The 26,266-nt window shown below is 44.7% G+C and overlaps 2 protein-coding genes across 10 annotated transcripts in view; one reads left to right on the forward strand and one right to left on the reverse strand.

The window, feature by feature from the left end:
- Positions 1-26,266, reverse strand: part of LOC122541318 (netrin-G1-like) — a 910,622-nt gene that overhangs the window by 763,290 nt on the left and 121,066 nt on the right. The window lies entirely within an intron of this gene.
- Positions 1-26,266, forward strand: part of LOC122541315 (netrin-G1-like) — a 74,771-nt gene that overhangs the window by 28,796 nt on the left and 19,709 nt on the right. For all 6 annotated transcript variants that reach the window (XM_043677953.1, XM_043677952.1, XM_043677954.1 and 3 more), the window contains one exon: positions 14,657-15,300. In XM_043677953.1, the coding sequence (XP_043533888.1) occupies positions 14,657-15,300 (644 nt within the window). The remainder of the gene's footprint in view (positions 1-14,656; positions 15,301-26,266) is intronic.

Raw genomic sequence — 26,266 nt, forward strand, 5'->3', positions numbered from 1 at the left:
GTGCAGACAATACAGACCCAACAAGCCCCCGCCCCTCCCACCTTCCGACCACTCTAAGGCAGCCCGCCCCTACCCACCTTCCAGTTCTCGGTCCACCCCGTGCCCCTTCCAGTTCTCGGTCCGCCCTGACACACCTTTCGACCACCTCTAGGACAGCCCGCCCCGGTAAACACTCCTCTTTGTATCTGTTAGCCACCTTGCCCTGATTAGACCAAATTAATGGCCCAATCAGGGAACTCATATACTATGAGATCAAATCAGGCTGACCTCATTACAAACATTGCATCCCTCCCCCTCTGAGCCTGAGGACACACACCAGTGTTTTGTTTTGTAGCTCCTCGTGGGGTGTTTTAGCACCAATTCTGCCTCTGATACAAATGGTGTGTTAGGCAAAGTATCTCTCCTCTTGGATGTGTCTCCGAAGAAATTTATTCTCTTCTTCAGGCAGCGGCATTCCGCTGTGTCCATCTCAGATTCTGAGGTTTCTTCAGTGCTTGACAGAGAGGTAGACTGCACAGGTTTCTGAACAGTTAGAAAGGCTGTCCAGGAGCCAGGTATGTTTTGCTAGTTTGCAGTTTTCACATGGTCCATGTGCTTGATCAGTAGCATCGCACTGATCTAAACTTTATACATCACTGGATCTGACCTTGCGTTGAAAACACCTTTTACCTACAAAGTACATTGTAGGACACACAGGGCCATTCCTGTGGGTCCTACAATATACTTTGTCCCCCAAAGTTAACTGTCTCTCTCGCTTCGCAGAGTCTTGTGTCCAGCATTGGTGGTCCTGAAGCCATTTCACTGTCATGTGCCCACCCCCCCCCCCACCCCACCAGATATGGGAAGATCAGTTTTAACCTGATGCAGAGTCTTCTCCCCATTTGTAAATCAGCTGGAACTCTGCCTGCAGTTGGGTGAGGGACGGTCCTATAATCAAGTAGGAACTGGGACAGTTTGGTATCGAGTTAAGTGTAGCCTGTTTCTTCGAGCCTGCCTTCAAAGTTTGGAAGGCTCTTTCTGCCAGACCATTGGATGATGCATGGTATGGAGCTGTCCTTATATGTCAAATACCATTTGGCTTCAGGAAATTCTCTGCTAGTAAATGATGGCCCATTATCTGTGAGCAACACTTTGAGGAGTCTGTGTATTGCAAAAGATGTGTACAGTTTTTCCATCATCGTCCCTGTATTTGATGAATGAATGCTTTAGTGGGATCCACAATGACTAAGAACATTGAGCCCATAAAAGCACCTGCATAGTCGATCATTCTCACAAATGTGGAGGAGCTGCCAGTGGTAATTTTTCTCCTTATTGGTCCTCTGGGTACTTTTGCACTATGTCTGCATCCAGTCCTGGCCACTAGACGTAACTCCTCAACATTTTCATTTTGAAAGCCCTTGGATGTCCCTGGTGGAGTTCAGCCAGTGCCTGTAGTGACCTGTGCTCGGGATAAACACTCATTGTCCCCATAATAAAATGCTGGTCTCTACGGTGATCTGGCCTCGCTGGGTCCAGAAAGGTTTCAATTCTGGTTGTGACGCTGTTTGGTTTTCCCATCACCACCAGCTGTTTCAGTTTTACAAGGACTGGATCTGTCAGCTGTAACTGGAAGGATGTCCAGAAAATTTAAAACCACTGTGGACTGTTCCAGCGAGAGGTGGCACAATGCATCCGCATTTGCCACTTGGCCTCCTAGGCGGTGTTCCAACTTATAATTATACGTAATTAGAATTACAGTGCACCACTGAATTTGGTCTGAAGCTTTGGGTGGCACTGCCTTCCCCTCTTTCAGTTGACCTAGCAGGGGCTTGTTGTCCACTATTATTATAAATTTACTTCCTTAAAGGCATTGGTGGACTTTCCAGAGTGTGCACTTTCCCGGATATCTGTCTATGAACGCTCTTATTCAATTTAATCTCGCGAGACTCAATTGCTGTCTCGAGTCCGCACACCAGCAGCAACTACACTGGCTTACCAGCCCAGATCCTGAAGAAAATTTTTACTGTTTGGCTGTGATTCGGTTTTGTTTTGAGGTTTTGCTGTGGGCTGACTAAGAGTCCTCCTATTCAAAGTATGTCCTGAGTGAGGCTACGCAAATTACCTTCACTCAAGTGGTGTTCCCCAAGTTCCATCAGCCTGGCAAGGGTGACCACTTCCTTAGGGAGACCCTGCAACTCATATGCTCCACTTGCTGCATTTTCCATGATAAAGCCTCTTTGGAGTACAGTTTGGAGTACAGTTGGGCTTCAGATAGTGGTACATCTTTAATCCCACAGACCAATGGTCTCTCGACGTCTCATTAAGAGTTAAACCAAAGTCACATCCCACTGCCCATCATCTGAACCTAATCAAAAATACCAGGAGGGATTTCCCTGTTTCTCAAATTGCTGAGTAAAACTGACAACTTCTCAGAATTAGAGGACGCTTGGGGGTGTGGGTATAATAGTATTCCTTAACTGAATGGTCAACTCTTGAAAGGTTTTATTACCTGATACCTCAGAGAAAGTTAGATTCCAAATGACCAAAAAAGCTGCAGGTATACAAACTACCAGGAGAATTACTCATTGCTTTTCATCTGCTCTAATGTCATTTGCCCAGGGAAAATAATACACTCTTTCCACATACCAGACACAGTCTTCCATGGCAGGGTTAAACAAGTCAAACTTTCAAAATAAACGGCAGGATGCTAGAAATGCTTACCTCAATTCAACCACCAATGTTGCATGTGATTTCTTCAGGAGCATGTTTTTTCTCACACCGCTATTGAAATAACTCCACAGACGTCGGTATCATGTCAACAAATCACACTTCATTTAAACTGGAAACTGCATGTCTCTGATCAAACTCCCTCAAAGCCGGCTCTCAGAGTGAACATGATGTGTGACACCTCTATTCTTACCTGTCAGCCAGGGCTCCCTGATCAGACCAGATTAACAGCCCCAATCATGGACCTCATATTCTATGAGGTTCACTTGGCTGACCTCGTAACAATCAACAGGAGTTCGATACAATCAGACTGTCACTAATAAAGGAGTGCTGTACTGTCAAAGGGTCAGTACTGTGGGTGCTGCACTGTCAGAGGCTCAGCACAGAGGGAGTGCCGCACTGTCAAAGGGTCAGTACTGAGGGAGTGCTGCACTCTCACAGGGTCAGTACTGAGGGAATGCTGCACTATCAGAGGGTCAGTACTGAGGGAGTGCCACACTGTAAGATGGTCAGTACTGAGGAAATGCCACACTGTCAGAGGGTCAGTACTGAGGGACTGCTGTACCATCAGAGGCTCAGTACTGAGGGAGTGCCGTACCGTCAAAGCGTCAGTACTGAGGGAGTGCCGCACTGTCAGGTGATCAGTACTGAGGGAATGCAATGCTGTCAGAGGGTCAGTTCTTAGGAAGTGCTGCATTGTCAGAGGATCAGTACTGGGGGAGTGCCACATTGTCAGAGTTAACATTTTGCATCCAGTTCTGTGGAAGGTGCACTCCAGCCAAAATCCAAACTGATTTCTTGCCAGATTTGCTGAGCTTTTCCAGGAACTTCTGTTATTGGTTCCCAAAATATTGTGTGCAATTTTGGTCCAAGAAAATATATTTTTGTCATCGAAGGAGTTCAGTGATGGTTCAGTAGACTGATAGCTGGAATGGCAGAGATGTCATATGAAGAGAGATTGGATTGACTGAACCTGCATTCAATAGAGTTCAGCACAATCAGAAGGGACCACATCGGATTGTATAAAGTTGTGTTAAGGTTGGACAGACTGGATGCAGTCTGATGTTTCCTGAGGCCAGGTGATCACAGTCTCAGCACATGAGATGGGCCATTTCAGACTGAGATAATGAGAGATTTCTTCACTCAGAGGTTGGTGAACCTTATGGAATTCTCTACTATAGATGACATTGGAGGCCAAGTCACTTACTACATTTAGGAAAGAAATTAGGTGGATTTCTAGAGGCAAAAGACATCGGGAGTCCAGGGAGAGAGAGGACAGCACTGAGATGGATGATCAGCCATGACCTTGTTGAATTGCAGAGTGGGCCAAATGGCCTCCTTCTGCTCCTATTTTCTGAGTTTCTAAAATGGATGATTTGAATATTATCAAATTGGTTTGCTGTGCGGAAACTCGCTGGCGTGTTTTCGACATTGGGACTGTATTGAAAAATACTGCACAGGCTGTGAAGCATTTTGAGACATGGTGAGGCACTGAAAGATGCAAGAAAAGTCAACCATTCCTCCCATTCTTTTATCTTCTCATGACTCCTATTCCTCTTTCCATCTGCCATTTCCTTTCTCACTCTGTCCCTCTCTTATCTTCCTCTTTGGTTTCTCTTTCTCTTTCCTGCTTTCTTTTTCCTACACGTGTCGTTCACTCATTCCTCAGAAACACTCCTTGTGTTCTATCATTGATAGATTTTATTTCTCATTATGAGCTTCCATTTTATTTGCCACCCACACATCCCAAACGCTCCCCAACGCCTTAGTGATGGAGCAGAAATGATATTGAGATTAGTGTTTGTTTCAATCTAGTTTCAGGCTATCTGAGCCCCTGCTCACAGCTGTGAATATCAGTGGGACTGATCTACTGGGGAGATTAGTTTGGGAAGGATGCCATTTAATTACAAGAGGTCACCCATTGGGGAAGCAATAAATTGGTGAGTTCAGTGTTTAATGAAAGGCCTATTGAGACTGATCTTACGTGGAGTCCAGATAATAACGTAGGATTTAAGACACTGCTTGCAGGGGGAGTGGGGATGTACTGAATATTCTCATTCTTTCTCCAGTCTGCTCTTGGATTTGAAATATCCCTCTGGTCTTCTCATTCCTGAAATGTTTAGACATAAATATCAGGTGCAGAGCTCTGGGTTTCATTAACTCAAACAAGCATTCATATCTGTCAGCTCATTTTCCTTCTAATTAAATTCCAGCACGGAGAATCTCATCAAGCTCCCTTACAAGATGTTGACATAAAGGCTCTTACCAATAGTAAGATCATTCTCAGGACATAAGCTCTCAGTGGCATTTATTCCTGTGTCCACAGTTATCCTGAGAAGGTGTTGCGAGAATTTTGTCTTGAAACACTGGTAATGGGTTTGATACAATGGAATCTCTCGGTGGATCACCTCAAAAGGGAATTATTGATGGAAGGTGGAGACATGTACATGGAGTTATAGAGTCAGACAGCATAGAAACAGATCCTTTGGTCCAACCAGTCCACACTGAACATAATCCCAAACTAAACTAGTCCCACCTGCCTGTACTCCTTTAAACCTTTCAAGTTCATGTACTTATCCAAATGGCTTTTAAACTGCATCTGCATCCACTACTTTTTCTGGCAGTTCATTCCACACATGAGCCACACTCTGTGTAAAAAGGTTGCCTCTCATGTCCTTTTTAAATCTTTCCCCTCTCACTTTAGAAATATGCCCCACAGTTTTGAACTCCCCCATCAGAGGGAAACAATCCTTTTGATTCACCTTATTTTTGCCCTTCATGATTTCATAAATAAGGTTACCCCTTAGTCTCTAGTGAAAAGAAAATGTCAGTCTTTCCAGTTTATTTTCATATCTCAAACCCTCCATTCCCAGCAACATCCTGGTAAATCTTTTCTGAACCCTCTCCAGTTTAATATTACCCTTCCTCTAACAGGGTGACCAGAAATGCACACAGCTTTCCAGAAGAGGCCTCACCAACATTCTGTACAACCTCAGCATGACGTCCCAACTTCTCTACTCAAAGATCTGAGCAATGAAGGGAAGTGTGCTAAATAACTTCTTAACCATCCTGTCTACCTGTGATGCAAATTTCAAAGAATTATGTGCCTGAACTCTGAGGTGTCTCTGTTCTACAACATTACTCAGAGCCTGACCATTAATTGCATCAGTCTTGTCCTTGTTTATCTTACCAAAATGCGAAAACCTTACATTTATCCAAATTAAACTCCATCTGTCCCTTCTCAGCCCATTGACACAATTGATCATCTTAGATACCCTTCTTCACTGTCCACTTTACCAATTTTGGTGTCAGAGACAAACTCACTCACCATGCCTCCTATATACTCATATTCTCATATATAAAAATGAGAGATAAATTCCAATGTGAACTTTCAAGCTCAGTGTCAATTGAAAGATGACAGTAGTTAATCATCATTGACCTATGCAAGGGACCTGTCAAAACGTAAAGGGATCAGATCACATTTCTATCACTGAGAGTCAGGCCAGAGAAAATGTCAGACTGATAGGCTTGCCTTTCGCCTGACAAAACAAAAGCCTTCAAAAAGTTTCCATTCCTAAAGGACATAAGTGAACCATTTGGGAATCGATAGCCGTTTACAGACTTTTAAATCCAAGATGGAATTGCAAAACTTCCCCAAACAGCATTTGAACTACGGATTTCTGGCTGATTGATCCAGCAACAATCTCAAGTATACTCTGCTGCTGTATTGACTGGCTTACACTGACTTGAAATCAGCTCAGGGAAGGTTTGACAAATACAGACTGGAAAGGCTGAGGTGGTGTAATAAATTGAAGGTTAAAAAGTTATGAAAGAGTTTGATTAGGTAGATGTAGAATTCCCATTTGTGGGTGAGGCCAAAGCTAGGATATTATAAGATAGCCACTCATTAAAGCAACAGAAAATTAGAACAAGATTATTTTCCTGGAGAGTGATGATAACATGAAACTCGTTATCAGAGCAAGTGATAGAGGCAGCAATAGAGATACAATTAATAAGCATTTAGTTAAAGATATGGAGGAGAAACAAAGAGTAGGATTTACTGATATGATCAGAGGTCTGTTTGGGGGAGACTTCATGGAAGAGAATCCCGATAGTGTGGAAACTGGCCATTTAGCCCAACCCGTCCAGACCAACCCTCCAAAAAGTATCACACCCAGACCCATTCCCATATTACTCTACATTCCCCTAACTAATGCATCAAACCTACACATCCTTGAACACTATGGGCAATTTAGCATGGCTAATCCACCCAAACCTGCACATCTTTGGACTGTGGAAGGAAACTGGAGCACCCAGAGGAAGCCCACCCAGACACGGGGAGAGTATGCAAACTCCACACAGACAGTCACCCGCGGCTGGAATCAAACTCGGGTCCCTGGCGTTGTGAAGCAGCATTGACTAAACCACTGAGCCACCGTGCCACCCTTGTGTGGATCATGAATACAAGCATGGACCAGTTGGGCCAAATGGTCTATTTCTGTGTTGTAAACTCAGTGTCATTCAACATTTCAGAAGTAACAAGGTCTTGATTTCCATTCACAGTGGAATGCCCAGATAGCTCCTTTAAAAATGAAACCACAAACTCCCCATTTTCAGTCCGGTGCTCAGGCCAGATTGGGAAACGGGTGAGTTCACATGGAACGGGCTGAGGAAGCTTACTAATTACTGAGGAATGATGACAAGAAAGCATGCTTCAGGGCTTCACCAGTCTGTTCAATAAATAAAATTGCAGAATAAACTTTGAATATTGCTGAGAAAAAAAAAGATGCTTTTTATTTTGATTTTGTATGCATCAGGACATTTTGTGAGAAAAACATTCCAAAAGCAAAACCAGCAATTATACTTCATGACAGGATTGAAAAGAAAACTTTGATTAGTATGGAATTGCCAATTAATGACCACTGACATTTAACACTGTGGTTTGTTGAAATTTTAAATCAGAGCGTTGACTCTTGTTGATCAGGTCAGTCCTCTGGGAAATGAATCCAAAAACTAGTTACCAGTGTCACAATCAGGATTATCTATCCAATGCTATCCAATTGCATAATCAGTCCTTATACTGGACACTATGTTGGACTTTTCGCAAGCACAGACTCGTCATCATGGTCAGGGACTTGATTGTTGAGCAGCTCATGAGAAATCATAACCGAACAAAAACAAAGAATTGTGGATGCTGGAAACCAGAAACAAAAACAGAAATTGCTGAAAAATAAAGTCAGAAGGTCTGGCAGCACCTGTGGAGAGAAAGCAGAATTAATGGTTCCGGTCCCATGACCCTTCTTCAGAACATAAAGAAGGGTCCCTGATACCCAAGATATTAACTCTGCTTTCTCTCCACTATTGCTGTCAAACCTGCTGAGTAATTCCATGAGAAATGTGGAACAGTGGCTCAGTGGTTAGCATGATGTGGCAGAGCGCCAGGGACCTGGGTTCAATTCCACGCTTGGGCAACTGTTTGTGTGGAGTTTGCAGGTTCTCCCTGTGTTTGCATGAATAGCTTGTTCTGGTTTGCTCCCACAATCTGAAGATGTGCAGGTTAAGGTGGATTGGCCATTCTAAAATGTCTATGGATTGTGCAGGCTAGGTGAATTGGTCATGGAAAATGGCAAGGTTACTGGAATGGGATGGATCTGGGTGGGCTGCTCTTCAAAGGGCCAGTGTAGACTTGATAGGCCAAAAGGCCTGTTCCTGAACTGTAGGAATTCTATTCTAAAAGCTGCTTGACATCCCACGCATGTCTGAACCTATGGAATCCCCCCACCTCTGCAAAGGTGGGAAGCATTATGCTTGACTTTAAACTTTGACTCGATTCTGTTATTTTTGCCAGGTCAGAGAGCGTCTCAGCCATGACAGAAATCTGAGTCCAAATGTCTCATGAGGAGGCTGTTTATTGTTTAACTTCAAGCAATAAGTTTTTCAGTTAAAAGCTTAAATTTCACGCAAGGTCAGGAAGAAAATTGTTGCCTTCCTATTGCATCTTTTACCAGCCCAGAATGATGCAAAGCTGACTCCAGCTTTGCATTACCACCCACCCCTCCAAACCCCAGCTCCACCAACCCTGGCCTTGCCCCCTCCTGACCCGACCCTCGTAAAACCTCCTTCATAATCCCCTCCTTTGGGTCAGCTGTCCTAACATCGAGTGGCTCATTACCGGTTGTTTTCTGTGAAGTGGCTTGGGACTTATCCGAGGCATTTACGTGAGCTAACTCAGACAAAGGGCTAGATTCCCCGCTGCTGGGAAGTGAAAGGTTTCCATGGGGGATTGAATTTTATGCAAGCTCTCTCATCTGTCCTGAATAATCTGCTGGTGAATATTGTTAGCCGGGGGAATGAACCATGCTGACAGCAATGTTGACTTTTTGAGAACGACAGGATCTCAGTCAGGCAACATATTGTAAATCCAAGATAACAGCACTTAAAAGTTTTGAAATAAACATCAAGGACTGAGTGGATGGTAACAAGGATGGGGGAGACAAAATGTTGTGCTAAAGACTTCAAAGTGACAGGAGCAGCCTCTCGAATGTGTGATCCATTACTATGTGTCATCCATTCCCAAGTTGATAAAGTCTCACGCAAAGCAGGTACCTATTGTATCTCTCTCCCTGTGCTGTGTTGTAATCTTTGGTTAAAGTTGCCACAACAACATACATTTCTATTCCACGTTTAACCTAATGAAGCATCCCAAGGGGCTACGTTGGTCAATAAATCCAACTAACCTTTGATGCTGAATCGCACAAGGCGAATTTAGGACAGTGCTCAAAAATCTGTCTAAGGCACAGTCATTAGCAAGTATCTGAAAGCAAGAGATGGAGGGAGAGACCATAAGACATAGGAGCAGAAATTAGGCCATTCACCGCATTGAGTATTCTCAGCCATTCAATCATGGCTGATAATTTTCTCAACCCCATTCTCCCGCTTTCTCCCCTTAACCTTTGATTTCCTTGACAATCAAGAACTTATCTATCACCATCTTAAATACACTCAGTAACTTGGCCTCCACAGCCTTCAGTGGCATTGAATTCCATAGATTCTCCACTCTCTGGCTGAAGAAGTTTCTCCTTATCTCCATTCTAAATGGTCTTCCCTTTACTTGAAGACTGTGCCATCTGGTCCTCATCTCACCTACCAATGGAAACATCTTCCCAGCGTCTACTCTGTCCAGGCCATTCAGTATTTTGTAAGTTTTAATTAGGTCACCCCTCATCCTTCTAATTGCCAACAAGTATAGACTCAGAGTCCTCAAATGTTCCTCATATGTTAAGCTTTTGATTCCTGGGACTATTCTTGTGAACCTCCAGGAACAGTACATCCTTCCTGAGATATGGAGCCCTATTCCAAATGTGGCCTGACCAGATCCTTATAGAGCCTCAGAAGTACATCCCAGCTTTTATACTCCAGTCCTGTCATTACAAACGCCAACATTATATTTGCCTTCCTAACAAATGACTCAACCTGCAAGTTGAGAGAATCCTGGACTAGAACTCCCAAGTCTCTTTGCACTTCAGACTTCTGAATTTTCTCCCCATTTAGAAAACAGTCCATGCTTCTATGCTGCCTACCAAAGGACATGACCCCACACTTTCCCATGCGACAGTGGGAGTGAGAGATCTAAGGTGGAACTTTCAGAGCTTCGGCCTGAGACAACTAAGGGCAAAGTCACTCGAGATGGAGCGAATTAAATCAGAGAAACATACTGACCCTAAAGTAGAGGCCATAAAATTCTCGGAGGGTTGTAGGCTGAGGGAGATGAAAGAGAGAATGAGGTAAGGCTAGGAAGGATTTGAGAAACAAGCACAAAAAAATTCAAAGTTGAAGTGTTGGCAGACTGAGATCCAGTGTAGGTCAGTGAGTACAAGAGGTGTTGAGGTACAGGACTTGAAAAGAGAGAATACAGACCATTGAGGTGATAAATGGCCCTGAATATCTCCAGCAGAGTGCTGGAATGGTTGATTCTGGAGGTACCAAGACAGATGTTCGGTGATAAGGCAGCCAGAAACAAGAAATCGCGCAGAGAAATGTGTCTCGATATGGTTGAAAATAAGAAAAATCTCAAGGGGTTGTTAGAGTGAAGCACTCTCTGTCTCACTTCACCCCCGCTGCAGTTTCACACTGACATCGCACCAGTGATTGGCCCTCAATATTCTGCACTGCTTAAAAAGCATCATTATCTAGAAGCTGCAGTCTTAGAGCTGGGGCACAGTGCTGTTAATGATGTACCAAGAAGACAGCAATTTTGGAGCAAATAACAGCAGTACTGTTCAAGTCTTCTGTCATACCTTACACAGCTCGAGGATTAGGTGACTACAATTCACGCGATTCGATCAGCATAGTGAATTAACAGGAACCGATCTCATTAAGCAGCTTTTGTTAATGCCTTCAATCAATGCACTGACAATTGTAGATTCATTCATCTTGATTTTCTCTCTCTGTTCATTGCCATATTTATACCATAAGATCATAAGATATAGGTGCAGATATAGGCCATTCTGCCCATCGAGTCTGCTCTGCTATTCAATGTTGGCTGATAAGTTTCTCAACCCCGTTCTCCCGCTTTCTCCTTGTAACCCTTGATCCCCTTGACAATCAAGAATCTGTCTATATCAGTGACATGACCTCTACAGCTTTCTGTGGCAATGAATTCCATAGATTCACCACTCTCAGGCTGATGAAATTTCTCCTTATCACTATTCTAAAGTATCTTCCCTTTATTCTAAGGCTGTGCCCTCAGGATCTCATCTCTCTAACCAAGGGAAACATCTTCCTGACATCCACTCTGTCCAGGCCATTCAGAATTCTGTAGGTTTCAATTAGATACCCCCTCAACTTTCTAAACTCCATTGACTATTGTCGTGGAAATTAAATCGACTTGACACAACTGTTAGCAAGAGCAAATAAAGGAGTTTTATTTAAATTCTGCAGAATTGACCCAGTACATTCAGCTAGATGTCTCAATGTAAGGGGTACCTGAGCATTGTTCAGATACTCGTCTTATACTGTTTCTTATCATGCTCTCAAGGGCAAAGACTGGGAAAACTCAAGTTGTTATTCTCTCATCCCCTGGTCATGGACATAACAGTTCTTCAGCTTTCGCTGAGTTCGACTGTCGCAAGGTCGAGTTGAATGTTTACAAAGTTCAAACAGAGACAAGCTGGCTGCAAACCTCATCAAGGTATTGTTTACAAAGCTCTGCACAGCATTAAATTTTAGTAAGGCATTCTCTTTCAAATTTCACAGTAAATGTAAAATTTCTTGATTTTCCATTACACTATAGACCCAGAACCCGCAAACATTCCTCATATGTTAAGCTTTTCATTCCTGGGACCATTCTCGTGAACCTCCACTGAACATTCTTGAGGGGCAGTGCATCTTTCCTGAGATATGGGGCTCAAAACTGCGGACAATTCCCGCCTTTCGTGACACACCAGTAAGAGTGACTTGTCCTGATATCAAAGCAGTATTTGACCAGGTTTGCCATTAAGGCACCTCAGCAATTGTGATTGCCTAGAAACATCCACTTTATACACATTCCTTGTTGGACCAAATGGCGTGTTTCTACACTGTAGGGATTCTATGATTCCACCTGAACAGCACGAGTTGTGTGATCATTTGCCAAAGGAGGTGGGGATGATTTGGAATTCTAAGATGGCGGTGGTGGCTGGGCAGGAGGTATTCGGGCTCTGTGCATGTACACATCCACTCACCTGACCGGCCGCATTATTTATGTTTTGGTTTATTTCTTTATTTATCTTTTTTTTTAATCAAAGTTCACCTTTTCTTCTTTACTGTGGTAAAGGAAGGTGGTTGCAAGAGCCTGCCTGCAGCAGTGTGGTGGATCCAGTCCAGAAATCCTTGCCCTGGCATCCTCAGGAGCAACTTCAGTGGTGACAGCCCATAGCCACGCCAGAAACCCAGGAGCCATGGAGGGAACAAAATATGAACTTTCTCCTAACTTGGTCTAAATTACTCCTTATTACAATATTTGCAATTAAAATGCCAACCAATTGTGGCTACTCGTGCACATCCCGCTGTATTTTCATCAATACAAGTGGCAATGAGTTGTTATTCCTATTCAATATTGCTGATGTGAGGGAGAGCAGCTGTTTCTTCAGTCACCAGGATCCATGCAGCAATTCTACAAGTACCCTGTACAACAGACTCCCTCCTAATCCACTCCCGTTGCCAGCGCACTGTGATTGCAGTGTGTCCCATCTACAGGGATTCACAACAACAACTAACCTTCAACAGGACGTCCCAAATGTACTCCCTTCTGAACCTGAAACTACAAAAGGAGCAGGTGCAAGTTCCCTTCTGAATCACAAACTACCCTAAATTATACTCACATAATCAAAGAATGAGATAATACAGTGGACGGCATGGTGGCTCAATAGTTAACACTGCTGCCTCCCAGTGCCAGGGACCTGGGTTCAATTCCTTGGGCGATTGTTTGCGTGGAGTTTGCACATAACTGCATGTGTTTCCGTTAGGTGCTCCAATTTCCCTCCACAGTCCAAAGATGTGCGGGTTAGGTAGATTGGCCATGCTTAATTGCCCCATTGTAAGATTAGATTCCCTACAGTATGGAAACAAGCCCTTCAGCCAAACAAGTCCACACTGACCCTCTGAAGAGTAACCCACCCAGATCCATGCCCCTACCCTATATTTACTCCTGACTAACACTATGGGCAATTTAACATGGCCAATTCACCTGAACTGCACATCTTTGGATTGTGGGAGGAAACTGGAGCACCCGGAGGAAACCCACGCAGACACGGTGAGAACATGCAAACTCCACACAGACAGTCACCCAAGTTAGGACTCGAACCCGGGCCCATGGTGCTGTGAGGCAGCAGTGCCACCCACTGAGCCACCATGCTGCCCCTCAGGCTAGGTGGGTTAGCCATAGGAAATGTAGGGTCCCAGGGATAGGGTCGATCTGGTGTGATGCTCTTTGGAGTGTCAGTTGGATGCAATGGACTGAATAGCTGTGTCCACACTGTGGGGATCCCAAGAAGATCACTCAGTCCGCAATTCATGCGCTTTTTAAAAGACCTATCGCATTATTCCGAGTATTCCTGCTATTTCTCCAGTTGCCTGCAGCCTTCTCAGCAAGTATCATGTGTTTCCCAAATCTTGTGCTGTTTTATAACTCATGTCTTTAAATATTTTAGTGATGTGAAGCTATTTTTAGTTAGACAGTGAACATCATTCTTCAGCACAACAGTGATATAATTATCCAGCTGTCTGACTGGCCTGCACAGAATGCAGTGTGATGGAGCGCTGACAGATTTATTAAAAACTTCTCCCAGAGATTATTAAAGTTTGTGGATATTCCTTATTTCAAAATAGGGGCAGTGTTCAGGGAGTTTTACTTTCAGTTCAAAAGAATAGTGAAAGCTTTACTCTGTATCTAACCATGCTGTACCTGTTCTGAACAGTATAAAGGGACCTTTACTGTTTATCTAACCCTGTGCCTGATGGGGACAATGTGGAGGAAGGCCTAGTCTGTATTTAGCCCTGTGCTGTACCTGCTCTTGGAGTATTCAATAGGGAGAGTGTAGAGGAAGCTTTGCTCTACATCTAACCCTGCGTATACCTGTCCCAGCAGTATTGGATAGGAATAATGTAGACAAAGCTTTACTCTATATTTGACCCCGTGCTGTGTCTGTCCCGGAACAATGCAGAGGCAGCTTTACTCCATTTCTGGACTGTAACTGCCCAGGTGTATTTAATAGGAAAATGTCGAGAGAACTTTACTCTTTCTCTAACCCTGGACTGTAACTGCTCTGGGTGCATTTGATAGGGACAATGTAGAGGGAGCTTTACTCTGTACCTAATCCTGGACTGTAACTGTCCTGGGAATATTTAATAGGAACAATGTAGAGGAGCTTTACTCTGTGTCTAACCCGTGTCGTTCCCCTCTCTGTTCCAGGAGAATCCATACATGTGCAACAATGAGTGTGATGCTCACACACCTGAGCTGGCCCACCCTCCCGATCTAATGCTGGACGATGAAGGCAGGATTCCCACCAGCTTTTGGCAAAGTGTGTCCTGGAGGAACTTCCCCAAGCCCCTGGTGGTCAACATCACCCTGTCCTGGGGGAAGAGCATTGAGCTGACCGAAGACATCATCATCACCTTTGAGTCTGGCCGGCCGGAGCAGATGGTCCTGGAGAAGTCCCTGGACCATGGGCGGAGCTGGCAGCCCTATCAGTTCTACGCAGCCGACTGCCTCAACTCCTTCGGGATGGAGCCGAGAAAGGCCCGGGATCTGAGGGCCGCCTCAGTGCTGGACATCATCTGCACTGAGGAGTACTCCAGGGGCTACGTGTGGAAGGTGGACAAGATGGTCCGCTTCGAGATCCAGGAGCGTCTGGCTCTGTTCGGGGGTCCCCGCTTTGGGGACATGGCCTCACTGTACGGCCAACTGGACACCACCAAGGAGCTGAGAGATTTCTTCACCCTGACTGACCTGCGGCTCCGGCTGCTGCGGCCGGCCACTGGACCCACCAGCGTCGACCCCCACAATCTCTCTAAGTACTTCTACGCCATCTCCAACCTGGACATCCGTGGCCGGTGAGAGCTCCACAGTCCTTCCTGGGCAAGGTCACAGCCCACGTTCACATCCAGGGAGCATGGGGTCAGGGTCCACATCTGGGGAGCAGCCAAAGTGCCAACATCTAGAGGTGAACTAGCAAGGAGGGCTTCTGGGGAACACCTTTGGGAGGAGGCAGTAATGTAATAACAATATTGCGGGGCTCGTAATCCCAATTCTGGATCTCATGGTCTTGGTAGGTTAAAATCTTCGAGGAGAAAGTGAGGGCTGCAGATGCTGGAGATCAGAGCTGAAAATGTTTTGCTGGAAAAGCGCAGCAGGTCAGGCAGCATCCAAGGAACAGGAGAATCGACGTTTCGGGCATAAGCCCTTCTTCAGGAATGAGGAAAGTGTGTCCAGCAGGCTAAGATAAAAGGTAGGGAGGAGGGACTTGGGGGAGGGGCGTCGGAAATGTGATAGGTGGAAAGAGGTCAAGGTGAGGGTGATAGGCGAGACTGGGGTGCGGGGGGAGAGGTGGGGAAGAAGATTGCAGGTTAGGAAGGCGGTGCTGAGTTCGATGGATTTGACTGAGACAAGGTGGGAGGAGGGGAAATGAAATTTTCAGCTCTGATCTCCAGCATCTGCAGACCTCACTTTCTCCTAGCCATAGTGAAGCCACACAGTGTCTAACTCAATGACTCGTCTCTGGTAAATACGAACGTTGTTGATCTCCTCTTGTGTTGAAATCAGAAACAGACATGAAGGTGACAATTGGAAGCCACCAGTGGAGGTTGGGTTGGTGGGGGGTGTGGACCTGACAAGGGAGTCACGGAGGGAGTGGTCTTTTTGGAACGCTGGTAGGGGAGGGGAGGGAAATATATCAATGGTGGTGGGGTCCGTTTGGAGGTGGCGGAAATGACGGTGGATGATACGTTGTACATGGAGGTTGGTGGGGTGGTAGGTGACCAAATCCTACCCAGGCAAATGATTTATAAATTAAGAATCTGTAACTTATAGCATGTCACATGTTGAACATGTAACCACCTTCAATTGTTGTAAAAATCCATCTGGGTTTACTGAGGCCCTTTAAGCAAGGAAACCTGCTGACTTTACTTGGTCTGACCCACATGTGACTCCGGACCCACAGCAATGTAGTTGACTCTTAACTGCCCTTTGGGCATTTAGAGATGGGCAATAAATGCTGGCTCAGCCAGTGATACCCACATCCCATGAACAAATAGTAAAGTAAAGCACTGGGGCTAACTTTTTCCATGCAAACAAACATTTTGCCATCTGGGGTCAAGTTGCCTGCTCATCTCTCAGGAGATAGCTGGACACTGATGGTTATGGAAATGCTACCATGCAGAAGCAGGCTACTTGCACCATTGACCCTCCGAACAGCATCCCACCCAGACTCACCCACCTACCCAATCCCTATAACTCTGCATCCCCAGCGCTAATCCACCTAGCCTACATACCCCTGGATACTGTGGCCAACTTGACACGGCCATTCCACCTAACCCGCATATCTTTGGACTGTGGGAGGAATCACACACAGACAATGTGCAAACTCCACACAGACAGTTGCCCAAGGGTGGAATCGAACCTGGGTCCCTGGTGCTATGATGCAGCAGTGCTCAGCACTAAGCCACTGTGCCTCCCATCCCTCGGTACTTCCTTGACACATTGATGTGAACACTCAGTGACGCAGCAGTTCAACAGCAATAGATGAGGATCCCTCCACCTGACCAGCTCCACACTGTCTGCTGCTCCTGCTCAAGCTGAGAAACCTTCCCTGAAAGGCTACATAACCATGTGTGTAGACCAGCCCTGTGAGAGCTCCCCCTGTCCTTGGTGATGAGTTTGTGTGTTAGTGTGCAAGAGATTCAGGATCCTGGAGCAACCTTGCAATTATTGTAGAATCATAGAATAATAGAATCATATAATACAGTGCCCACCATATCTTCACCCATTCCAATATAGTATGACCAACACTAGATCCACTTTCCTGAACTAGACCCATTGCCTTGAATGTTATGACATTTCCAGTTCTCACCCAGGAATATTAAAGATAGTGAGGTTTCCAATCTCAGCTAGCCTCCTAAGCAGTGCCTTCCAGACCCCCTGTACCCTCTGGGTGAAAAAGGTTTTCCTCAAATCCCCTCTGATGTCCCACCTTTCACTTAAGCCTACTGTCCCCTTGTTATTGACCCTTCGCCTCAGGGGAACAGCTGCTTTCTATTCACCCAATTTACAACAAGGCTCTCCTCTACATTGGGGAGATGAAACAGAGACTGGGATACCGCTTTGCGGAACACCTACACTCTGTCTGTAAAAATGACCAGTTGCCTGCCACTTCAACACACCGCCATGGCCAACGTCTCTGTCTCAGTTCTGCTGCAGTGTTCCAGCGAACCTCAGCATGAGTTCAAAGATCAATACCTCATTTTCCACTCAGGAACCCTGCAGCCTCTCAGACTCAGCATCGAGTTCAATAACTATAGCGATAGATTCCATCCCTCCATGTATTTTACCCGCCCCATACCTGGCCCTGTTATGACATGGGTTGCTTTAAGCAGAGTCACCCATTCTCATGTACTCCTAGGTCCATTATCACATTACATGGGTTGCATTCAGTACAGCTAACCCAATCTCTCATTGTTAGGTCTGATTATCCCTTATACAGCTTTTCTTCTTTCCTGGCCTTCTATTCATTATCCTTGTTTTCATCTCCCTTTTATAACTCTCTGCCCTGGGCTCCATTTCCATTCTAATGCCAATTTCTCCTAGCCTTCTAACACTTATTTATTCATTCGCGGGGTGAGGGTGTCACTGCCTGTGTCAACATTTATTGCGCGTCCCTAATTGCCCAGAGGGTAATTGAGAGTCAACCAAATTGCTGTAGGTCACATGTAGACCAGATCAGGTAAGGAAGGCTGTTTCCTTCCCTAAAGGACAATCGATAATAGTTTCATGGTCATCACTAAACTCTTAATTCATTATTTTTATTGAGTTCAAACTTCACCACCTGCCATAACAGGATTCAAACACAAGGTCTCCAGAGCATTACCTGGGTCTCTGATTGAAGGACTTATGTCCAAAACATCAACTGTACTGCTCCTTGGATGTTGCCTGTCCTGTTGTGCTTTTCCAGTGCCACACTTTTCATCTCTGGATAAACACTCCAGTGGTAATACCACTAGACCATCACCTCCCCCAGTTCTGATGAAGAATCAGTAGACTCAAACATTAATCCTCTATATGCTGCCAGACCTGCTGAGTTTCTCCAGCAATTTCTGTTTTTGTTTCAGATCTCCATCAACTTCAGTTCATTGTTTTGTTTTAATATCCTGCTGAATTTCCTTTGCATCTCCAGTAATGCAATCACATCCTTCGTATAATTTGGTGATCAGACTACACACAATATTCCAGCTGTGGCCTAACTTAATGGTGGCACAGTGGCTCAGTGGTTAGCACTGCTGCCTCACAGCACCAGGGTCCCAGGTTTGATTCCAGCCTTGGGTAACTGTCTGTGTGGAGATTGCACATTCTCCTCATGTCTGCGTGGGTTTCCTCCCACAGTCCAAAGATGTGCAGATCAGGTGAATTGGCCATACTAAATTGCCCATAGTGTTAGGTGAATTAGTGAGAGGGAAATGGGACTGGGTGGTTTACTCTTCGGAGGGTCGGTGTGGACTTGTTGGGCCGAAGAACCTGTTTCCACACTGCACGGAATCTGATCTAAATCTCTGCAGAGAACACAACATCTCTGCTCTTATAATCTACCCCATGACTACTAAAAGCCAAACTATGCATCACTGGACATAAATATTACAATGTGTGCAAAGGTAGAAGACTATAGAATGAGGAGTGTTGGCAGCACATAGACATGAGAACACAAAGGAAAATTATTCTTACATAATGTAAATATAAGTTCAGAGCCTGGTATATCTATGATAACCATGCATAGCAGTGTTTAGTATGAACAAATAATAAATGGTGTTACATTGACATCCAAGCCGGAACTTAGTTCTTAACTTTGCATTCTCAACAATCAATTTGTCATACACCCAAATTCACAATGTGGCATCAACTCGCATGCTAAACAATCAGCGAGTGATCAGACTCCTGCTGACTGGTTCACCATGACGAAGTGATTTTCCCCTGTGTTCGGTCAATTGACCAACATGGAGTTGAACAGATCTGTCCCTCTCCTCTCAACACAGTCACCCCCAGTCTCATCATGATTAAAGAAAACTCAGACAGCACAGAAATGGGACCATTCAGTTCATCACGTCAAATGCTGACCTCTTGAAAAATCTATCCATTTCATCCGACTGCCCTGCTCTCTTTCACACAGCCCAGCCAATGTATTCCCTTCAAATATCTGATTTACCCATTTGAAAGGTGCCATTGACTCCACTTCCAGCGCCCTGACAGGCAGTTTATTCAAAGCAAATGAAAACAATAATCCTCATCTTCCCTCGGATCTTTTGTATTCAAATTCAACATGTGTCCTTGATTGATTGACCCTCGTACCACTTGAAACATTTTTCTCCTCTTTACCCTGTCAAAACTATTCATGGTATTGTGCACTGTTCTGACTGAAAACTTCCTTCCTGTTCAATCTCTATTCACTGTCATGCAGAGAGGTCATATTCGCCCATCACGTAATCTCCATAACTCGGAGGCGTTGCCTGATTATTCTACACTCAGCTTCTGGGAGACTCACATGAGCTATCAGTCCAAGCGAATCTTCAGACACTAATTAGAGAACAGGAGCAGAAAAATGTTTACGCTGCCATTCACGTGTCTCCAAGGAACTGTCTGGGTTTTGCTTACTTTAGTAAAACGTTTGGAGAACTGGGAATTGTGAAATGTGCATAGTAAAATCTGCAGAATTTGAAGCTTTCCCTTGACAATAACTTAAAGTGAATACACGAAGATAATGTCAGAGGTGGGGATGTTCGCTGATGATTGCACAATGTTCAGCACTGTTTGTGACTGCTCAGATACTGATGTAGTCTGCTTACATATGAAGATATACCTGCGCAACATCCAGGCATAGGCTGATAAGCGGCAAGTAATGTTGGTGCACATAAGCGCCAGGTTATGACCATCTCTAACAAGAACATACAAAACAATAAATTAGGAGTGAAATAGGCCATTTGGGCCCCTCAAGACTGCTTCATCATTCAGTAAGATTATGTTTATCCGTTTTGAATTCCACGTTCCCATCTATCCACAATAACCCATGATTTCCCTGTCCAACAAAAATCTACCACTCTGCATTAAAAATACACAATTAAAGAGCAGCACAGTGGCACAGGGGTTAGCACTGCTGCCTCCCAGCGCCAGAGACCCGGGTTCAATTCCCGCCTCCGGCAACTGTCTGTGTGGAACTTGCATATTCTCCCCGTGTCTGCGTAGGTTTCCTCCGGGTGCTCTGGTTTCCTCCCACACTCCAAAAAATGTGCAGGTTAGGTGAATTGGCCATGCTAAATTGCCCGTAGTGTTAGGTAAATGAATGGGTATGAGTGGGTTGCTCTTCAGAGGGTCGGTGTGGACTTGTTGGGCCAAAGGGCCTGTTTCCACTCTGTAAGTAATCTAATCCCACCTTCACTGCCTTCTGAGGTAGAGTGCTAAAGTTGCACTAGGTGAGAGAAAGAAAAACAGAATTCTCTGTTCTGTTTCCTAAAAGAGCTACCTCTGATTTTCAAATGGAAACCTGCCCCCAGTTCTGAATTGACCCACAAGAGAAAACAACCTTTCCACATCCACCATTTGCACGTTCTCCCCGTGTCTGCGTGGGTTTCCTCCGGGTGCTCCGGTTTCCTCCCACAGTCCAAAAGATGTGCAGGGTCAGGTGAATTGGCCATGCTAAATTGCCCGTAGTGTTAGGTAAGGGGTAAATGTAGGGGTATGGGGTGGGTTTCGCTTCGGCGGGTCGGTGTGGACTTGTTGAGCCGAAGGGCCTGTTTCCACACTGTAATGTAATCTAATCTAATCTAATCCATTTTAAGACTCATTCATGATCTGGTACAATTCAATGAAGCCACCTTTCCTTCTTCTAAATTCCAGTGGAAACAAATCCAGCCTATCCAACCTATCCACCAAGAGCAATGTGAACATTCCAGGTATAATCTGGTAACCTCCTCTGAACCACCTCCATTTAGAACATAGAACATTACAGCACAGTACAGGCCCTTCGGCCTTCGATGTGGTACCAACCCTTTATACTACTCTAAAATCAAACTAACCTACATACCCTACATATTACAATCATCCTTATGCCTATCCAAGAGTCACTTAAATGTCCCTAATGTATCAGACTCTATTACCACCACTGGCAGTGCATTCAATGAATTCAGCACTCTGTGTGTAAAGAATCTACCTCTGCCATCTCCCCTATACCGTCTTCCAATTACCTTAAAATTATGTCCCCTCATGATAGCCATTCCTGCTTTGGGAAAAAGTTTTTGGCTGTCCACTCTATCTATGCCTCTCATCATCTTGTACACCTCGATCAAGTCACCTCTCGGCTTCCTTCACTCCAATGAGAAAAGCACTAGCTCCCTCAACCATTCTTCATAAGACATGCCCTCCAGTCCACGCAGCATCCTCGTAAATTTCCTCTGAACCCTGTCTAAAGTTTCCACATCCTTCCTATAAAGAGGCAACTAGAACTGACCAAGTATAGTCTAACCAGGGTATTATGGAGGTGCAGCATAACCTCGCTGCTCTTAAACTCAGTCCCTCTGATAATGAAAGCCAACACACTATATGCCTTCTTAACAATCCTATCAACCTGGGTGACAAATTTGAGGGATCTACGGATATTAACCCCAAGATCCCTTTGTTCCTCCACACTGCCATGAATCCTGCCATTAACCCTGTAGTCTGCATTCAGATTTGACCTTCCAAAATGAAACACCTCACACTTTTCCAAGTTGAATGCCATCTGCCATTTCTCAGCCCAGCTCTGCACCCTGTCAATGTCCCATTGCAACCTACAATAGCTCTCCACACTATCCACAACTCCACCAACCTTCATGTCATTAGCAAACTTATGAACCCACCTTTCCACTTCCTCATCCAAGTCATTTATAAAAATCACAAAGAGCAGAGGTCCCAGAACATATTCAAGATTAGAGTGGTACTGGAAAAGCATAGCCGGTCAGGCAGTATCTGACGAGCAGGAAAATTGATGTTTTGGGCAAAAGCTCTTCATCAGGAATCAGGCCATGGAATGATGAAGGGCTTTAACCTGAAACGTCGATTTTCCTGCTCCTCGGATGCTGCCTCACCTGCTGTGCTTTTCCAGCACCACTCTAATCTTGACTCTGATCTCCAGCATCTGCAGTACACACTTTCGTCCCAGAACAGGTCCCTGTGGAACACGACTGGTTACCAAGCTCCAGGGCTGAATATTTTATATCATTCCTTAAACGCGAAGACCAAAACTGCACACAGCATTTCAGATGTGGCCACACCAATTTCCTGTACCATGGAGCACACGTCCTGACTTGTTTGTTAATTCCTCTGATAATATAGGACTGCATCCCATTACCACACTTTATTATGGCGACTGACTGTGTGGAGTTTGCACGTTCTCCCCGTGTCTGCGTGGGTTTCCTCCGGGTGCTCCGGTTTCCTCCCACAGTCCAAAGATGTGCAGGTCAGGTGAATTGGCCATGCTAAAATTGCCCGTTGTGTTAGGTAAGGGGTAAATGTAGGGGTATGGGTTGGTTTCGCTTCGGCGGGTCGGTGTGGACTTGTTGGGCCGAAGGGCCTGTTTACACACTGTAATCTAATCTAATCTAATCTAATTATGTGTTGTCCTGGCATCTTAATGTTCTCTGATTCATGCACCAGAACATCCAGATCCCTCTGCATCTCAGAATTCTGCAGTCATTCTCCATTTAAGTGATATTCTGGTATTTTATTCTACCTGCCAAAGACAACAGCTTCATATTTTTCCACTTTATATACCATGTGTCAGATACATGCCCATTCACTTAACTCATCTATATCCATTTGCAATTTCATTCTGTCTTGTTCACCACATACTTATTAATTTTACTCAAATTTCCTTATTATCTACTACCAATCCCATTTTCACACTGTAGGAGACTTTATGCATCTTTTTCCATTTTTGTGTCCATTTTGACACTCCTGGCTAACTTACTCTCACACACGAATTTCTTCCATCCAATTAACCCTTCAACTATTCTCTCTTCTCTTCATTTTCTGACAATTCAGCTGACCATAACAGACTTCTCGTATGCTTTTTCCTATGACTGATGCTTTCCTTAACTTGTTTAGTCAGCTAAGGATGTTGGGTCCTATCTGAAGAACTTTACTTCACTGTGGGAATTTACTGAGTTTTCTGAAACAGTACTCTGAACTCTGTCTCTACTGATCTGCCTGAAAAATGTGTTGCTGGAAAAGCACAGCAGGTCAGGCAGCATCCAAGGAGTAGGAGAATCGACGTTTCGGGCATAAGCCTGAAGGAATCCTGAAGAAGGGCTTATGCCCGAAATGTCGATTCGCCTGCTCCTTGGATGCTGCCTGACCTTCTGCGCTTTTCCAGCAACACATTTTCCAGCTCTCATCTCCAGCATCTGCAGTCCTCACTCTTTCCTCTATTGATCTGCCCTCAAGCATAGAATGCCAGTTCACTTCCAAATGTTAAGCTTTCATATCCACATAATCATAGAGTTACAGAGATGTACTGCACGGAAACAGACCGTTCAGTCCAACTCGTCCATGCCAATCAGATATTCTAACCCAATCTAGTCCCACCTGCCAGCAACTGGCCCATATCCCTCCAAACCCTTCCTATTCATATACTATCCGGGTGCCTTTTAAATGTTGCAATTCTACTAGCCTCTACCACTTCCTCTGGAAGCTCATTCCATACATTTACCATCCTCTGCGTGAAAAAGGCTGCCCATTAGGTTTCTTTTATATCTTTCCCCTCTCACCCTAAACCTATGCCCTCTAATTCTGGACTCCCCCACCCTAGGGAAAATATCTTGTTACCCTATCTATGCCCCTCATAATTTAATAAACTTCTATAAAGTCACCCCCCAGTCTCCAATGCTCCAGGGAAAACATCCCCAGCCTATTCAGCCTCTCCTTGTAGCTTGAATCCTTCAACCCTCGCAAAGTCCTTGTAAATGTCCTTGGGGATATTTAAGCGACCGCTGCACGTGCACATGGATAGCAGTGAATTGAGGGGTATGTAGGTTAAGTTGCTATATTTTACATTAGGATTAAATCTCGGCACAACATCGTGGGCCAAAGGGCCTGTTCTGTGCTGTACTTTTCTATGTTCTATGTTCTAAATCTTTTCTGAATCCTTTCAAGTTTCACAACATCCTTCTGATGGGAAGGCGACTGTAATTGCACACACTATTGCAAAAGTGTCCTAACCAATGTCCTGTAAAGCTGCAACATGACCTCCCAACTCCAATATTCAGTGCTCTGACCAATAAAGGAAAGCATTCCAACAACTTCTTCACTATCCTATCTACCTGCGGCTTCACATTTATTTCTTCTTGGGAATTGTGTCACGCATTGTGGTTACTGTTAGGTGGCCTGTAGATCACTCCCACTCCAAGTTCTTTCCCTAACCCTTTCTCATCTCCACTCACACCAATCCTCCACCATGATCTCCTGAACCAAGGTCATCGCCATTAACGGTATCTCCATCTGCAGTGCTGCATGTCCAGCTTCACCTAGCTTCCTCATTCCTTGAATATTACATACCTCTCAATATTCAGGACACAATTCCCATCATCCAGAAGCCATGTCTCCACAACTGTCAGATGGTATTCATTTACTTCAGCGTGTACTTACAATATATTTATTTTGTTATGATTGCTAATTACATTCAGATGCAGCGCTTGTAACATCTTTGCAATATCTTTTTTGATTGTTGGAGGTGCATTCCTTAGCTTTTTCTTCTGTGCCCAGTCCTGCCACTTTCAGATCCTTATTTCCCATATTACTATTTTCCGTGCATAACTTCACTCCATCCCTCCAGTTCTGAAGAAGGGTCTCTCAATGTGAAATGTTGACCCTGATTTCTCTCCACAGATGCTGCCAGGCCTGAGCTTTTCCAGCAACTTCTGTTTTGGTTCTATCCTTTAATATCTTTCTGCATTTTATGCCATGCCCGTACTTTTTAATTTGAAATTGTCTCCATTTCTCCAGTTATGTAGTTCACAGTGATATTGGCCCCAGCAGGTTTGGCCTATCTAAAGATTAAGCCCCCAGATTCCTTGGTACTGTGTCAGATGCCTACTAACTGGAACCCATTTTTCCAGCACAGGTCTTTGAGCCACATATTCATCTTCCTACTTTTAGGGATCCCAATCCAATTTGCAGTAGCTCAGGCAATTCTTCAGAGATTACAACCTTTGATGGTCTTCTTCTGTGCAGAAACACTTTCCTGATTCTACCTGTGTTGCTGGTATTTGCATGGATCATGACCCTTCTCTCTGCATAGAAAGGTGTCAAGTTCCTCACTATGTTATTACCTCATCTACTACAGGTCTGGTTGATCCCTCCACTTGAATGTCATCCTGTACCACAGCATGATAGTCGGTTTGCACATTCACTACAACCCTCACTCTCAGTCAACAGGCTGAGAGATTCTCAAAGGTAAAAACAATGACTGCAGATGCTGGAAACCAGAGTCAAGATTAGAGTGGTGCTGGAAGAGCACAGCAGTTCAGGCAGCATCTGAGGAGCAGTAAAATCGACATTTCCGGCAAAAGCCCTTCATCAGGAATACAGGCAGAGAGCCTGAAGGGTGGAGAGATAAGTGAGCGGAGGGTAGGGGTGGGGAGAAAGTAGCATAGAGTACAATAGGTGAGTGGGGGAGGGGATGAAGGTGATAGATCGGGAGGGTGGAGTGGATAGGTGGAAAAGAAAATAGGCAGGTAGGACAAGTCATGGGGACAGTGCTGAGCTGGAAGTTTGGAACTGGGGTGAGGT

This window comes from Chiloscyllium plagiosum, chromosome 37 (assembly GCF_004010195.1).
Source record: "Chiloscyllium plagiosum isolate BGI_BamShark_2017 chromosome 37, ASM401019v2, whole genome shotgun sequence".
NCBI lineage: Eukaryota > Metazoa > Chordata > Chondrichthyes > Orectolobiformes > Hemiscylliidae > Chiloscyllium > Chiloscyllium plagiosum.